The 17,964-nt window shown below is 33.8% G+C and overlaps 1 protein-coding gene and 1 long non-coding RNA gene across 2 annotated transcripts in view; one reads left to right on the top strand and one right to left on the bottom strand.

Annotated features, from left to right (window-relative positions):
* LOC108519750 (uncharacterized) overlaps positions 1-5,918 on the top strand; it is a 27,320-nt gene extending 21,402 nt beyond the window's left edge. The window contains exon 3 of the long non-coding RNA XR_001882718.1: positions 5,714-5,918. This is a non-coding gene — a long non-coding RNA (uncharacterized LOC108519750). The remainder of the gene's footprint in view (positions 1-5,713) is intronic.
* The window catches only part of SNX16 (sorting nexin 16), a 45,686-nt gene that overhangs the window by 12,512 nt on the left and 15,210 nt on the right, over positions 1-17,964 (bottom strand). Inside the window, 3 exon segments of the mRNA XM_017858969.1 lie at positions 5,699-5,768; positions 14,475-14,544; positions 14,547-14,622. Coding sequence (XP_017714458.1) covers positions 5,699-5,768; positions 14,475-14,544; positions 14,547-14,622 — 216 coding nt within the window.

The following is a 17,964-nucleotide window of genomic DNA, read 5'->3' on the forward strand; positions in this document are numbered from 1 at the left end:
ACAATAGCAAAGACTTGGAATCAACCCAAATGTCCATCTGTGACAGACTGGATTAAGAAAATGTGGCACATATACACCATGGAATATTATGCAGCCATAAAAAAGGATGAGTTTGTGTCCTTTGTAGGGACATGGATGCAGCTGGAAACCATCATTCTTAGCAAACTATCACAAGAAGAGAAAACCAAACACCGCATGTTCTCACTCATAGGTGGGAACTGAACAATGAGATCACTTGGACTCGGGAAGGGGAACATCACACACCAGGGCCTATCATGGGGAGAGGGGAGGGGGGAGGGATTGCATTGGGAGTTATACCTGATATAAATGATGAATTGAGGGGTGCTGATGAGTTGACGGGTGCAGCACACCAACATGGCACAAGTATACATATGTAACAAACCTGCATGTTATGCACATGTACCCTAGAACTTAAAGTATAATTAAAAAAAAAAAAGAATTCTGCTTTATTTGTACTTATAATTCATATACAATATTAAAAATTATAATTTTTTAAAATTATAATCTATTCATTAATGCTAATACAGTAAGACCTCATTTCTTCCAATTATATTATCTCCATACAAGTAATATATTTGAATTTTCCCAAAAAAAGGTAGACTAATTTATATCCCTAACCTTAATTCCCTCTTTTAGTACAAGTATATGAGGGGTAGAAATGACTACTTTAAATAGAGAACAGAGAAAAGTAGGTTAAAGATTTGCTGAACTGAGTATCCTTTGAATAAGTTTAATTTTACACTCCAAGAAATGTGGGTTAATAAGTCATTTTGTGATTTTTCTTAAAGTGAGAGGCTGCTTAAGTAAGTCTGCAGACAAAAGAGATATAGATCTCATTAGGTTACTGTAGATTTTACTTTGAAGGAGAGGAGCAAGCACAGAATTTCTTCATTCACTGTTCAAATAAACACATATTTTCAAATACACCTGTAGGAAAATGCATTTATTTTAGAGAAAGAGCCTAGGAGATACATTCCACATTACTCTGTCGAGTATATAAACTTAATATTGCCTTGGTGATTTATTTAAATCAGTGGTTCTACACCAGGAGTGATTTTAAACTCAGAAGACACTTGGTAATGTCTGGAGACATTTTTAGTTGTCATGAGTGGGTACGCTATTGGTGTCTAATATGTAAAAGCCAAGGATGCTGCTAAATATTTTCAATGCACAGGTCAGGCTGTGCCCTAGCCATGGCCACCAAAAAGTCATCCAGCTGTAAATGCCAGTATCATGGATGAGAAATCCTAACTCAAATCAGTTAGGATTCCACTCATCCCCTTCCCATTATGATACTTGACACTTACTAACTAGCATATATTTTGAACTAAGAACACTAAAAAGATATTCAAATTATTATTATTTTATAAAAGGGCTAATTTAAAATTAAAATGAACTAAAGGCTGTCTTGCAAGAAGAAAGAATACTATACTTTAAAGGAATAAAAATTCTGGAATCCTTGAGCTGGAAAGGAGTGATAAACACTTAGCTTCGTTAGCCCAATGTTCACTTGAAATATAAGTCAATTTTCTAAACAGATTCTGAATTGAAGTGACAAAATGGTAGCCAAAAGCCTTAATGAAACCTAGAAGCAACGATCTAGCCAGGATTCAATAGGGAGTTCTGGAAAATGATATATCTATGGGGCCTTGATAAGCTCTCCACAGATCCTGGGACCACATATCCTAGGACAACAGAGCCCATATACGTGTATAGAATAGGAGATGGGAGATCAGCAGAAACTAAAATCTATGGCATATCTGAAAATGACCTTAACCTTAAATGCACTCCTTAGACTATATACAGATCCATTACCAGAGTGTAAAAATCTTACTAGTTCGAGGTATATAAGCAAAATTTATGACCAACTGTTGGCTGAACATTAAGCTATGCAGAAACACAAGAAAGCCAGGCTTAAAAATAAAATGAGGAAAAAAACACTGAGAAAAGACACCAGTGACCACACATTGCTGAGGAGACAAACTTCACAGATTTAGTCCAGTCAAGTTACTAAACAGACAAAATAATAACAACCACAGGAGGCAGAAATTAGAGTCAAGAGTTGCTACAGTATATCACCTAAAACATCTTGTATTCAAAAAAAATGTATAAAACACTCAAAGAAACAAGGTCAATATAAGCATACTCAGGAAAAAAGGCAAGGCAGTCAGTTGAAGCCATCTCTAAATGGCCCCAAATGTTAGGCATATCAGGCAGTGATTTTTAATGCAACCATTACATACATGAAATACACTAGAAAAAATTGAATTAATGATACAGATAATGATAATGACTCAACAAATAGCAAAATCTCAATAAACAGAAAGAACAGTTAAAAAATAAGCAATTGAGAATTCTGGAGTTGAAAAGCACAGTAACTGAAAAACTAACAAGAGGGGCTCAACAGGAGATTTAATATGACCAAAAAATAAATCTGAATCTGAAGATCAATAGAAATTTTCCAATCTGAAGATCAGAGAAAAAAAAAATTGAAGAAAAATGAACACCACTTCAGGGACATTTTGCACAACATAGGGTGTACAAATATACAAGTAATGAGAGTCCTAGAAGGAGAAGGCAGAGAAAAGGGAGTGAAAAGTATTTGAAGAAATAATGGCTAACAAATTCCAAAGTTTGATAAAAAACATTAATCTGCCAAGTCCAAAAGCTCAATGAAGCCAAAGCATGAGAAACAAAAGAGATCCACATCCCAATACATCATAATCAAACTGCTGAAAGTCAAACAAACAGAGTATCTTGAAAGCAGCAAGGGCAAAAAGGCTCATCATGCACATGGAGACAATATAATTAAAGGTTGATTTTTTTTTTTCTCAGAAATAATAGAGGCCAGAAGGCAGTGGAATGACACATTCAAAGTGCTGGAAGAAAAAAATCTGTCAGTAAAACTATCTTTCAAAAATGATCATTTCCAGATAAACAAAGACTGGGAATTTGTTGCTAGCAGTTCTGTCTTACAAGAAAAACTAAAGGAAGGTTATGAGACTGAAAGGAAGTGATACCAGATGATCACATCAATCTACAGGAACAAATGAAGAGGGCCAGAAATAGTAAACATGTGGATTAAATAAAATAATCTATGAAATATATTTTCCCATTTCTTAAGTTCTTTAAAGCACAAAAGATTGTATAAAGAAATAATTATTGCACTGTATTGTTAGGTTTATAAGATATACGTAAACTAGATAACAATAGCAACACAAAGAAAGAGGGAGGAAATGGAGATATATTGGAGCCAAGTTTATATTTCACTGAAATATAATACCTTGAGCAGTCACTGAAAAATAAGAAAAAGTAAAAAATTCTATAGAAGAATCAAAATGGCATACTAAAAATTATTTTACACAAGATAAAAGGAGGAACAGGATGGAGACAGAGAAACAGAAAACAAATTGCAAAATGGCAGATGTAAAAGACAGATGTCAGAAAGAATAAAAAATCAAGACCCAATTACACACTATGTAGAAGGGATGGATCTTGGGTTGAAAGATACAAACAGACTGAAAGTAAAAGAATGGGAAAAGATATGCTATGCAAACAGTAATGATAATACAGTTGCAGTAAACAAGACAGTATCATACTGGCACAGGGACAGGAAAACAGCTCAATAGATAGAATTAAGACTCTAGAAACAAACCCTTCTTTTCATGGTCATTTGATTTCCGACAGAAGTGTCAACATAATTAAACAAAAGGAACTAAAAAAAAAAATTAAGATACATATAGGAACTTAAGTCCCTTACTTAACACCTTATAAAAAAATTAACCCCAAACAGACCATAAACCTAACTGTAAGAGCTAAAATATAAAATTAAAAAGAATGAGAAAATATTTGTAACGTTGGGTTAGGCAAAGAGTTTTATAATACAATAGTAAAAGCATAAGCCATTTTAAAAGTGATAAACTTCATTAAAATTAAAACTTTTGCACTTCAAAGAATGCCATTAAGAGGATGAAAAGACACCTACAGACTGGAAGAAAATATCTACAAATTGTATCTCTGATAAAGGATTAATATCTAAAGTAAAGATTTTATAACCGAATAAGATAAATAGTTCAAGTTTTAAAAAAATGGGCAAGATGTGAACAAACATTTCATTGAAGAAAACATGAATGGCTAAAAAGCATGTGACATGATGATCAATATCAAAAAAATCATTAGAAACATGAAAATTAAAGCTATAATGAAATATCAATACCTATCCAAGAGAATGGCTATAATCCAAAAGAGAGATACTATCAAATGTTTGTGAGGACATAGAGAAACTGGAACTCTCGTACAGTACAAGTGAGAATGTAATACAGCAACTTTCAAAAACTTTATTGGTTTCTTTAAAAAGTTACACTTGTTACACGATCAAACACTTCTACTCTCAGGGAAGTAGAATTTCTCAGTCCATGAGAAAGAAAAACATATGTTCATATAGAACATTATATGAAATTGTTCATAGCATTACTCATAATATCACAAAACTGGAAACAATCCAAGTATCCCTCAACGGGTGACTGCATAAACAAAATCTGGTATATGCAAACAATGAAAAATCATTCAGTAATGAAGTAGTTTTAGAGGATAACATAGAGGATAACATGGAATACCCTAAAAAGCATGCTAAGTGAAATAAATCAGGTGTAAAACATTATAATACTATATATTAGGCAGACTATATATATAAAAGTTACGTATATGGTAAACCAATACATATACACAAACACACATTGTATGATTTTATTTATATGAAATATCCAGAAAGGGCAAATGTAGAGAATGAAAGCAGATCAGTGGTTGCCTTGGGCTGGAACTGCAGACTGATTGCAAAATGGCTTACAGGAATTCTTTTTGAGGTGATGAAAATATTCTAAAATTGGGTTACAGTGATGATGGTGTTAACTGCTCTATAAATTTACTAAAAAGTATTAAAATTGTACCTTTTCAGTAGAATAGCAAACAACAAATTAGTGAATATTATGGATGAAAATCTTATTCCAACAAAGCTGTTTTAAAAAAGGCCATAGCATTCAATCTAACACAAAGAACTGACTCAGCTTGAATGAAAAACATCACAAACTTACCAATTAAATCTGTTCCATTTAAATACTATTAAACATTTGGGGAAAAAACTTGCACAAAATCCTAGGTAATCTACTATTACCAAATCTGTTTTGTGAATCTAGGCTATTGCTTCAAGAAATAGGACACTTTAACATGTCAATTAATGTAATTTGAGAAGCATCAGGCATGAGCTAAACCGCTAACAAGACAATCACTCCTACCCCTGAAGTTTTAAATTTGATTTTAGCTGTAGGTTCCTTATTTTGACACTCAAATGGAAGAAAATTCAGTTTGCACATAGTATTATTAAATATAAAAAGGTTCCCCAAATCATTTTATTTTGAAACAGTAAAAATAAATAATGTGGGATTTAATTTTAGAGCTTTATTGACTATATGACATGTATGAATTTTTACTTTTTCCTTGAACTGTCTATGTATTTCAGTGAAAGAAACCTTTGACTCAAACATTGAAAGCTTTCTGTGCAAAACTACCATAGCCTGAAATTATAACATTTTGCTGTTTGCTATTCCATTCAAGAAACAATGTAGTTATTGTACTGTATTATTTGTTCCTCTTTTCATGTGCTATATAATACAGCACTTACCCTGCTTTCTTCTAGGCTATCAAATGGACCCGGTGGATCATCCAAACAAAGAAATTCTCTCACTGCAAGGCTTTTCAAAGGAAAAAAAAATTATCTGAAGCACAAATAAGTTTGCAAAAGACAGCAAAAAGTAAAAGTTACTTTGAAGCAATACAGTGTTTTAAACAAGTTGGTTATGTGCTTTCATACAAGTAACTAAATATAAATATAAAACTATAGAAGATGCAAAGATCTTAAGGTGTTTTCTAAGATCTTAGAACATAAATATCACAAATTTATTGTTACATACAAACTATAGGACATAAAACATACTTCACAATAATGGTTCAAGAGACCAACACAGTGAATAGCCTCTTTATGATTTTCAAAGAAATATTAGTCTGAACTAGTCTAGCAGTCATTATCCTTTTATGAATAAATGCAATTTCTAATTTATACCTCACTTGTTTTTGTTTCAGTAGATGCTTCTAAAGTGACTGAAAAGCATTTATTCTCAAACAAGTTAAAGATTGACCTTGCAATCATGTTTATTATATTAATTTCCTTAAATATTTTCCCCAGATAGTTCGAGAGAAAAAATTCTAACCATCCTATCTCTAAATGACCACAAATTTTAAAATTATTATTAAAAAATAATGATATTGTTATGCTTATACTTTGCTATTATCAGAGAAACAGGTTAAGGAGGTAGACAACCAAACTTCCTTATAATAAAAATGCCTCCCTGCCTTTCTAAAAAGCAATTTTGGACTGAGAGACAATTCTATGTACACATCAAAATATAAATGTGGATCCTTATTTTAGATTTGCAAAATAAAATCTTTACAAATTTCCTTTCACAAAGGTTTTTTTTTTTTTTTTTTAAGACCAAGTCTCGCACTGTTGCCCAGGCTGAAGTCTGGAGGGCAGTGATGTGATCTCGGCTCACTGCAACCTCTGCCTCCTGGGTTCAAGCAATTCTCCTGTGTCAGCCTTCCAAGTAGTTGGTATTACAGGCTCCCATCACCACGCCCAGCTAATTTTTGTATTTTTAGTAGAGACAGGGTTTCTCCATATTGGCCAGGCTGGTCTCCAACTCCTGACCTCGGGTGATCCGCTCGCCTCAGCTTCCCAAAGTGCTGGGGTTACAGACGCAAGCCACTGTGCCCAGCCAGGATTTCTTGATATACTACACAGGGGATGTCAACTTATTGTGAAAAGGGAATGAGGCTTTTGGGATCAGATTAGGCCAGACAGTTTGATGATGTCAGGAGGTGTCCATGAAGAGATAAATGGAATTTTACATATCCTATTGTATTTAATATGGTCACATATTCAACTGCATTTAATTTTCACAACAATCATGTAAGATTCGATAAGTATTGGATCTCCATTTCACAAATGATACCAAATTTCAGAGAGGTGAAATTACTTGCCTATTGTCAAAAGGTGCAGGTGGTAGAGCTGTACCTTCAATCTGTTCCCTGAGTGTGAATATGTGTCCTTTTCTACCTTTAAATTCTTTTGTCTTATGCTTTGGTTTATTTGGATTCTCCTTGCTGGACACTTCTCTCTGAAAATATTCGATTTCTCTGCATCCCTCTCTAGTCGTGGCCTCTAGTAGAACACTGCAGTTGGTCTGATAGCACAGAGTAGAACAAGGTCTTCTGATGTAGATATTATACTTCTATCCACCCATTATTTATACTGGGGCACCTGCTATTACATACAAATGACTCCTAGGAAATCAATTGATCTGGGATTGGGAGGTCAAATTTGTATGAAACCCTGAGGAAATAGCACTTAAGACTGAAAGCAAACTGCTAAGAAACATACGGAAGGGTCCTGTTTAATACTTCAGTATATGACAAATGTGAGACATTATTTTCTTACAGTTTTATATCCAAATTTCCTCATATTTTAATGCCGTTTTTATGTTTACAAATTACTCTATTGGACTGCTGCTGCTAGGAAAGAAAAAGTGGGTAAAGGAGTACACATATATCCCTTTTTATATCTTTGGTTTACAGTAGAAATTTAGCCAAGATCAACAGTGAATGTTGACAACGTATCCAGCTGGAAAATGTTTTGGAGTGGTTATTCTGTTTCATTCACCTTCCCTAAAAATCTTTACAATCTATGGCTCACTAGAGTTCTACTTAAACGAAATCCAATGGATTCTCTAAGTTTTTATCCATATAGTTCCAAAGTTATAGTCTATGCTTTACTTTCTTTAATCAGTAGCAGAATACAATTTGAAACTGGCTTTACAACTTTAATTTACATAAAACCTTTTCAGTGGTTCATTATATTTCCTCTGCTTCAGCAAGACTCAGTCAGAAAAGGAAGTAGTCAATACCCTCAAATTCTATTTTCTTTTTTTTTTTTTTTTTTTGAACGAGTCTCGCTCTGTCGCCCGGGTTGGAGTGCAGTGGCTGGATCTCAGCTCACTGCAAGCTCTGCCTCCCGGGTTTATGCCATTCTCCTGCCTCAGCCTCCCGAGTAGCTGGGACTACAGGCGCCTGCCACCTTGCCCGGCTAGTTTTTTGTATTTTTTAGTAGAAACGGGGTTTCACCATGTTAGCCAGGATGGTCTCGATCTCCTGACCTCGTGATCCGCCCATCTCGGCCTCCCGAAGCGCTGGGATTACAGGCTTGAGCCACCGCGCCCGGCCTCAAATTCTATTTTCTATCTAAGGAGAGGACACACAAGAATCTCTGGAAGATGGTAGTATTTGAGAAAACAATTCCTTTCTTCTTAAAATTCTGATACATTTTCCCCTAGGAAAGGAAACCCTCACCCTTGCTTGAGAATCACTGACTACATAACTTTACTTAGATCCAGTGAATATTTATTGACTGTCTATGTGTGCCATTTTTCCTTTTATTACCTGGAATACATTTTTACTGTGTTTGGGAAAACTATTTTAAAATTGGGATCAGGTGTTGACTTAAATTTACTAAAGGTAGATAAGGAAACCACCTATGGTATCCCTCAGCATTGTTTTAATTATCAGAGCAAATCTGTACTGTAAATTCACCTCTTTCTTTGAGTTTCTTTCAGTTTTTTTTTTAAAGAGTTTTACTGTATTTTCAAATTATGCTCTTAAGAACAACATATTTGACTTTATTGCAAATTTTATAACTATCTGTAATTTAATTTCTATCAAACTAACATTTTGTAACAAAAACCATCCAACCAACCTTGGTAATGTGTGGATTCTCATGAGATAGCATTATATGAACTACTGTATAGATAATTGAATTCTTCTTTCATTTTATATAGATACTAAGATTAACTTCTCTGAATATCTTAAATTTTCTTTTTTTAAATTAAAAAAATATAAAAACAACTTAGAGACATTAATGATTACATTTCCTGTGAAAAGATAGTTCAGGTTGCAAATGTACAAAAGTTATCTTTAAGTATTCTTGTTCAAGTAGAGAATTATTGAATTTTAAGTAGAAGAAACCTAACTTGTCATCTAATCAAACATTCCATTTAATAATTCCCTCTTTGATACCACTGATAGTTATTTACTCTCTTCAAATAGTTAAGATAAAGAGAAATCTACTTTTCAAAAGGCAGAACATTTTATATTGGACAGCTTGAAATGACGGTAACTTTTTAAAATCTGAGCTGATAGTGCCTTCCTCTAACTTCTTGCCATTATTCCTATTTTATATGTTAGCCTTGCTATTCAAAATGAGGTTATTAGACCAATCAGTCTCATCATCAGCTAGAAACCTGTTAGAAATGCAAAATCTTCAGTTCAAGCTTGCTGAATCAGGGTCAGCATTTGTAACAAATCCCAGGTGATTCACAGTCACACTACGGTTGGAGAAGCACTACTCTTAAATATACATGATCAATCCTTCCTTCCAAAAACAGTCTTTCAAATCTTTCAAACACATAAAGATGGCTATCATATCTCCCAAGCAGTTTTTTAAAAGGATATTCTCATTTCTTTCAATTGTTCTGTCATATTAATGTTTGGATACTATTTTCTTTTCTTTAAAGTCATGAACCGCTATTAATCCAGATCGATTCTGAACTTTTTTTTTTTAAATGTAGAAATAAAAATACTGAATTTTGGTACTGAACCCCTTACAGATAAATGAGAATGTGAAGACAAATATACATAAGTTTAACTTTGAATTTTGAAAAATTAAAAAGAAAAAAATGGCAAATAAGATATATGTGAAGTACTTCTAAAATTGGAGAATCGGAAAATATTTGCTGTGCTGATTAATGATGTAATAATTTAAAAGTAGTTCAAGACGGTGTAAAACAAATAGCTATATTTTAACTAAGACTGTGCAATGTAAGGCTATACTCAGCTTGATAAACTGACTTGTGTGTTGTTACTGGTACAAGACCTGTACCTTCTTGCTTCTGAATTTTGATTACGATATTTCCTATCATTTGCAAAGTCCTTCTTCATCTTTCCTTGCTGGTCCAATTATCACTAATTCTTTAAAGTGCAGTTCAACTATCACCGTCTGCGAAGCCTTTTCTACTTTTCCTAGTCAAAAGTTCTCTTTTACACCTTTAAGAGGTCTAATTCTCTATCCATTATGATTTCTGGGGGTATGTCTTCTTTCTATTCAGTTTCTTTTAATAGGATGAGTATCTAACTCAATTTTATATAGTCAAAACATCTTTTAAATAGTAAGCTCTAAATAAATATTTATTGAACAGATAAAATCTCTAAATCTGTTTATTACATAAATATTAATATTTTACCTGCATCCTTTCTTTGAACTTTCTAAATAAATGTGGAAACATTCTTTTAAAATATTCAAATCAATAGTCCTTAATATTCAGTTCGTATTTTCTTCCATTTCTGCTTTGTTAAGAGTTGGAGAATATGTAACATTAAGAGTTGCCCATTGTGTAATGGTAAGTGCTTAGCCAAGAGGAAGGTTAAAAATTAACCTTGTTGTAAGGTGATAAGGATATAAAAAGTGAAAGAACAATTAATAAACAATTAATATTAATGTATAAACAATATCAAATAATTATTTGGCCAGCTAAAGATACTGAGTTTTTTCTATGTTGCCATTCCAACTGTACCAGAATGCTAACAGGCATCCCAGCAGGTAATGTGCAACTAACTGATGTTTTTATGTAGTGATTCTTACATGCAGTTTTATGTTTTCATAAAGAAATGTTGAGACTTTGTCTTTTTTCCTTTTCTCCCTTAGGAGGGATTTCCCCCCTTCCTTTTCAATTGTAAAAAATGAGAGAATCTTCTTTCACTCTTCTCCTACATTGTTGGATACAAATAGTAGTTGGAGCTTTTGTCTGATGAACTACCTTATGCTCCAACTACTATTTGAATTTAGATTGCAGAGATAGTTAAAATCTTGGCTGTGCAGTACAACAGTAATACTGATGACAGAATCACTGCAATAATTTAGTATGTGATACATTTAGAATTAGGTATGTATTTTATAGAAGGAACAGTACTGAGGGATGAAAAGATAAAATCTCAAAAAATGTAGGAAAATACTGTGCTAGTTTTTTAATGGATCAACCATCAATTCATAAATATTTGGCAACCTCAGACTTTCTATACACTTTCTAATTATTTGTTTCTGACTCATATCCATCTTCCTACCCATAATCTTAAGCATTCCAGGCTCTCAAAATCCCACTCACAGTATTGCTTGATCATTGCAAACAGCTCTGATCTCCCCACTTCTTTGAGTTCTTGTTACTTTTATAAACTGTATCATACCAAGTAGCAGTTCCCAAATGTCATTATTTTGTTCAAACAGGAGCCTATTTTCTCTAAGTGATTGTTAAAACCAGTGAGTATATCCCCTCTTTTATACCCTATGATACAGGGCAAATGCATAAGATTTGCTCTATATCAGTAACCCTTCCTCCTCTTCCCCAACTCACATTTTAAGCAATATGTTATTAAGAAGTCTCTTACATTGTGAAATAAAAAATGCTACCTATCACCTATAAAAAAGATCGTGGGTACCAAGGCACAAGTACCCTGTTCTTAATTGAACTGAAGTTATCTTCCTGTATTCCCTAAATATCTGATGATATATGACAAAGGCAGGTAGGCAAACAAATGCAAGGCATATTAGATTCTTTCATGCAAGATTTTTTAGAACCTTTAATCCTCTAGGAATATCAAATGAAACCCTTCCCCAACTTATTTGGCCAAGAAACCTTTCTTTCCCTAAAACGCCTATTTTATGAATTGAGCAAGACCATTACCACTGTTTTGAGCTATGCAGCTTTAGAAATGACAGGATCTCAAATGGCGCTACTAATCTCTACTTTAGCAACTAAGATCTATTATCAGTATTTTAAAAACAGAGAATTCATTTATAGAATACATTTGATTTTAATTCACCACATCTTAAATACAGAGACATAAAGGTTTACTGAACAAGGGGAAAGAGAAAAGGGGAGAGGATATGTCGATTTCTTGGTGGTAGTAAAAATCCTCTTTTATGGTATGCTATCAAATATATTTTCTTCCAAGGCTTTCTCTATAATTTTGGTGTTTACTGGTTTTTATTCCTGCTTTGTGTGTCTGAATTAACACTAATCTTTTCTCTTTTTTCTTTTGAGATGTAAAAAAAATATATATATATGTATAGAAAAGTGGGGAGCACTATGTTCTCACCACCTAGACCACATAATTGCTAACTCTGTCACACTGGCTTCAATTTCTTTTTTTTCTAATACACAGTATATCAGTGAATATCAATAGTTCTATCATTCATTCAAGAAGTACTTATTGAGAACCAACTATGTTAGCACTGTGCTAAACATTAGAGATTGGATGGTAAATAAAATAGCCACATGACCTGTTGTTATACATCTTATAATCTGGTGGCAGAAAGACAAATATTGACAGAAAAAATTATAAGCTGAAGTGCATTGAAAGTGAAGTACCAATTAGCCTTTCTCAACTGAGATTCCAAGAGAGAACTGACTCCTACTGATAATGATTTAAGTGATTATTGTCTCAATTCTATTGAGACTGGTACATAGCTAGTATCATCTTAGAATACAGGAAATAAGTTAATTCATTACCTATGGGTGATGAATGGTGTCTTAAAGCATCAGAGTCAGTTGAGAAGGGAAAGTACAGACTCTGTGATAAAGAACTGACCTAGTGTTTGGTGGTGGTAGTGGTGGTGAGTGGTCAGTCAGGAGGCCAGTTACCTAAGGAAGTGAAGTTTGTGTTGAAAACTGAAGGATGGGTAGGTAAGGTACGAGGTCAGGGTTGGGTGGGGTAGAAGTGTGAAATGCCGCCTTTTCAGGAAATAGCATATTTGAAGGCTCTGAGAGACAAGGAGCAAGCTGATTTTGGAGAATTAAAAGAATTAAAAGAAGACCAATATGGTAAATACACAGAGAATGGGAGGTGGGTAGGAATAACAAAACCCAAGGTTGGAAAGAAGGCAGGTAGGCAGGGACCAGAAAGAATACTTTAAGTCAAACTGAAGCACAAAGATCACTGTGGCTTTACTGGGCTATAGTAATAACAGTGGAGGAGGAAAACCAGTGAGAAAGCATCTACAGTAATTAAGGTGAGGGATACCTGCTTGGACTAGGGTAGTGACGGCAAGGATGGAGAAAGGTAGACAGACTTGAGTGGTACTTGCAAGGGAAATGTTAAGGGTAGTGAGGGATGTGTTAAAGATGACTCACAGGTTCTGGGTAGATGATGCTGCTTGTGCAAATTGGAGGAAAAAATGTCTGCAGACTAAACTTTCAAATGTGTTTTATGTTTGAGGTAATTTTCAGATATCTGAAGGAGATGTCGAGGAGGCAACTGCATATATCATTCTGGAGTAGAAAGAATGGGTTTGGCTTGCAGTTCCTTCATTAAGAGAAAAATAAGGGAGGATGGGCAGAGACCTTGAGAAGCCATCAGGCTTATGTGGCACACATTGACAAGCAAGATGTATATATATACACATATCTGTATATACATATGTGTGTTTGTGTGTGTGTGTGTATATATATATATATCGCGTGTGTGTCATGCAGGAAAAAACTTGATACATGCAAAGGGTGAGAAAAAGAGATAGAAAAAATCAGATAGAATGGTTTTCTTAATTTGTTTTCCATCCTCATGTAAAAAACTTCTCAAGACAGTTACGGGCCCAAGTTATCTATAAGCTATTGCTGCATTGTAAATGTTCTCTAATTTTTTTTTTGAAATAGTTTTAATTTATCTGATAACATGAGTTCCAAAATTAGATACTCAGCTAATACTAAACCACCAAGCAATTTTCTTGTAAATATACTCTGAAGCAAAAAAGCCATATAGCTCTGTTCTTTTCCTTTTTTAATGCTGCTTGGTATTTTCACTCTACCTTCTATGTAAATTAAGCCAACTTCACAATTTTAATATTTTTGCACTACTTTGGAGAAATATAAAGAATATTACCCTTACAATTACATATTATCGTATTAACCAAAATTTTACTAATATGTAAGTGGTTTTGTTTAAGTCATTGCTAAAATACAAAATACTAAAAGTTTACCTTTGGGTGGTTTTAGTACATGGTACACTGGATTTTTCACTTTACTGACTGTTTAAAATAAGCTTTGATAAAAATGAAATGTCAAAGAAAGTCCTTATTGAAAGAAAGCAAGAAAATCCCTTGTAGTACTTTGTTAAAGAAGACAATTATACTCCAACTCTTATTTTTGTGCTTAAATAACTATAATCATAGATTTATTCTTTCATTTACACCAGTTATTGGGACGCTTTTATAATTTAATTTCTTATTTCAATTCGTTACATACCAGTTAGCAATGTCCTTGTGAGCTACTAAATTTTGAAGAAACGCTTGTAATCCTAATTGTCTATCTTCTAAAAGTCGGCATTGTAATTGTCTTTAAACCAGCGTTTTGGAGGAAGTGCTAGTCGAAAACCGGGAAACATCTCTTTTAACTGAAAAAGAAATAAAGAGCAAATACAACGTTTAACTCAAGCACTATCAATTCTACAAAATCTATCCTGTTGACTACATGAATTATTCATGAAATAAGTTTAAAATAAAAGAATTAAATTCAGTTAAGCTTTTTATGCCTTATTTCTTGTTTTCTACCAGTTGTGTACACAGAAGAGTTCCAGTCTTTCCACATCCTTGCCAGAACTTGGCATTGTCCATCTTATGAATGTTAACCATTTTATTGGGGGTGTAGAACCATTTCATTCTGGTTGTAATTTGCATTTCTTTGCTGACAAATGTTGTTGAAGATCTTCTCATCTGCTTATTTGCATTTGAATATCTTCAATGGTGAATTATGTATTAAATTTTGTAGCACCTTACCTTTTAAAAAATTAGGTTGCCTTTTTATTAAGTTAGAAGAGTTCTTTATATATTTCAGATACAAGTCCTCTGTCAGATATATGTATTACAAATATTTTCTCCCAACTTGCCCTGACTTTTCAATTTAAGTCTTAACAGAGCAGATTTTTTTTAATTTTAATGTTATTTAATTCATCCATTGTTTCTTTTATGGTTTATGCTTTTTTTTAATCATAAAAAATTTTTTGCTTACTCCAAGGTTGTAAAGATTTTCTTCTATGTTTCTTTCCTAAAAGTTTAGTTTTAACTTTTATATTTTGGTTATGACCTATTTTATACATTTGACTTAAATTTTACTTTCTTAGGGAAGACTTCCCCAACCCTGTAAACTAGGTTAAGTCTTCCCTTCTATATTGTGCTCAAGTTACCACAACTGTGTAACAAATTACCCGAAATCTCAGTGATATAAGATAACCACTTATTAATATTAAGCTCACAGATTTTTTAGGCCAATAATTCATATGAGGTACAGTGAGAACAATATATCTCTATTATACAATGAATTCAGGCCTCAGCTGAAAGACTTGAAGGCTGGGTGCTGGAATTGTCTGAAGTTCACTCACTTACATCTATAGTGGATGATGCTGGCTGCTGGCTGAGAACTTTGCCAAGGTTGTCAGCCATAAGCCTAACACTAGCCTCTCCAGGTGTCTTGGACTTTTCTTGCAGCATGGAGGCTGGCTTCAAAAGGGAGCATTCCAAGAAAGCAAGCCAGAATGAAACTGTGTACTTCCTGTAATCCAGGCTTAAAAGTCACACAGCATTATTTCCACTGACCTCTACTGGGTTGAGTAGTCGCAAGCCCATCCAGGTTCAAGGGGAGGGGAAATGTATTCTACCTCTTGATGGGCCGTGGCAAGATTCAGGAAGAGCATATGGGACTGAAGATACTGCTGTGGCCACTTTTAGAAAAGACAATTTGATACACATTGTCAAATCATAAATTTATTTCTTTAATGACATCATTCACAATGTAAACAGCATATTTAATTTAGGCTCTCTTACTAGACCAGTGATTCTAAACTTTGGCTGCACATCAGAATCACCCAAGGAGTTTTAAAAGATATTAATGATTGTTTCCCATCTCTGATAGATTAGAATTTAATTAGTTGAAATGAGGCCTGGGCATTGTAATTTTAAAAAGCTTTCAGGGGAATCCAAAGTGTAATTAAGATTGAGAACCCTTTTACTACACTACAATTATTATGCATGCCTTTGTCATAGTTGCATCTTTTATGTCTAGCATAGTGACTGCGACATAACAAGCAGTCAACAATATATGTTCAATAAATGAATGACTGAAATGAATCTGTGTACATTTGCATTTCTATACTTAAATATAAAATGAATATCATAACTACAAAGGAAAATGCACTGGATAAAATAGTGGAAAATGGAAAATTATAACATTCTGTCTATATTTCTTTTTTTTTTTTTGTATTTTTTTAGTAGAGACGGGGTTTCACTGTGTTAGCCACGATGGTCTCGATCTCCTGACCTCGTGATCCGCCTGTCTCAGCCTCCCAAAGTGCTGGGATTACAGGCTTGAGCCACCGCGCCTGGCCGTCTGTCTATATTTCTATATACATGTGAAGATAAAATAAATAGGGCAAAAACTACAGAGTAACTTAGATAACTAAAAACTTTAATTTGATTTCAAGATGTAACTAGATATTTATGGCCTTGGAGCTTTGTTATTTAATGTATCTGGAAAGAAAATAAAATGACAAAAGTCACGAGGGAAATGAAAATAGTCTTTTTATTAATTTTAAGCTTTATAATTTAAATGGTTAGATTTTTCCCCCCTTAAAAAACTGTCCGCAGAAAAGGAGTTGTCCCACAATTGGGTAATTCAAGAAGAGGAAGATAAGGGATACAGAAAACAAGATCCAACAAAGGAGAGAAATGAAAAAAAATCACCACAAAGACAGTGAAAGGCAATCTCAGGATGCCACTTATGAAGCTCATATGGTGGGCAGATCAGTTTAAGAGAGAGCAGCATGACTCAAGAGACAGACATGTGGAAGAATATCACTGAACTTGTTTTTAATGTGAGGACTGAATGCCTGGTTGATTCTGCCATGGACTTTTTATATGAACCTGGAATGTCTTGACAATGAGTTGGTAAGGTCCTGCTCTCTCCTCCCTAAGCTCTGCTGCCTGGAAGCAACTGAGAACAGTAATTTTACCTCACAGAAATGTTCAGCTTTGTCCTACTGCTGTAACCTGGAAGTAGAAATATTGAGCTTAAATTTTAAATAGAATTTAGAGAAAAACTCACTTCTTATGGCCATATTTCTACAATCAATACATCTCCCAGCCCACCCTAAAACACTGCCTGGTTGCCCCAACTCTGATAAGCCCTGTGCATTTCAGAATTTGCTCATGACTTTGTCCTCTCACTTCCTCAGCAGAGGCTTTTATCACTCCCAGAGAAGCTGAAGTCAGACCATAACCCAGGAAATAAAAATAAAACAAAAAGAAAATATTAATGTTCTATATAAACATTCTTTTTCTAAGCAGTGTTATTTTAGTTATGTTCAATAATGTTTGTATCACCAATTAGCTATTTTTACTTCACAACTATATAACTGCGAAATGTAAATTCCTTAAAGTTAGTCACATCTATATAGTTTCTACATAAGAGTAACTCCAAATTCCTAGCACAATTCTGAACTCAATCTACTCATTTCATAAATACTTCATGATTGATTTTATAAAATGAAAGATCCTAAGCTTTTATTTTTTACAATTATATCAATAATAATTACAATTTAAACTGTGTGCCTCTTGGTGTTTGACATACTTTTAAAAAATATTGCAAGTAAAAGCAAGTGACGGGTAGAGCTCTTTCTGATACCTATAACACCAACATAAACACTTGTTAATTTTAAATGCCCATCTTGGAGGATCAAGGAGAT

This window comes from Rhinopithecus bieti, unplaced genomic scaffold (assembly GCF_001698545.2).
Source record: "Rhinopithecus bieti isolate Rb0 unplaced genomic scaffold, ASM169854v2 scaffold_48197, whole genome shotgun sequence".
NCBI lineage: Eukaryota > Metazoa > Chordata > Mammalia > Primates > Cercopithecidae > Rhinopithecus > Rhinopithecus bieti.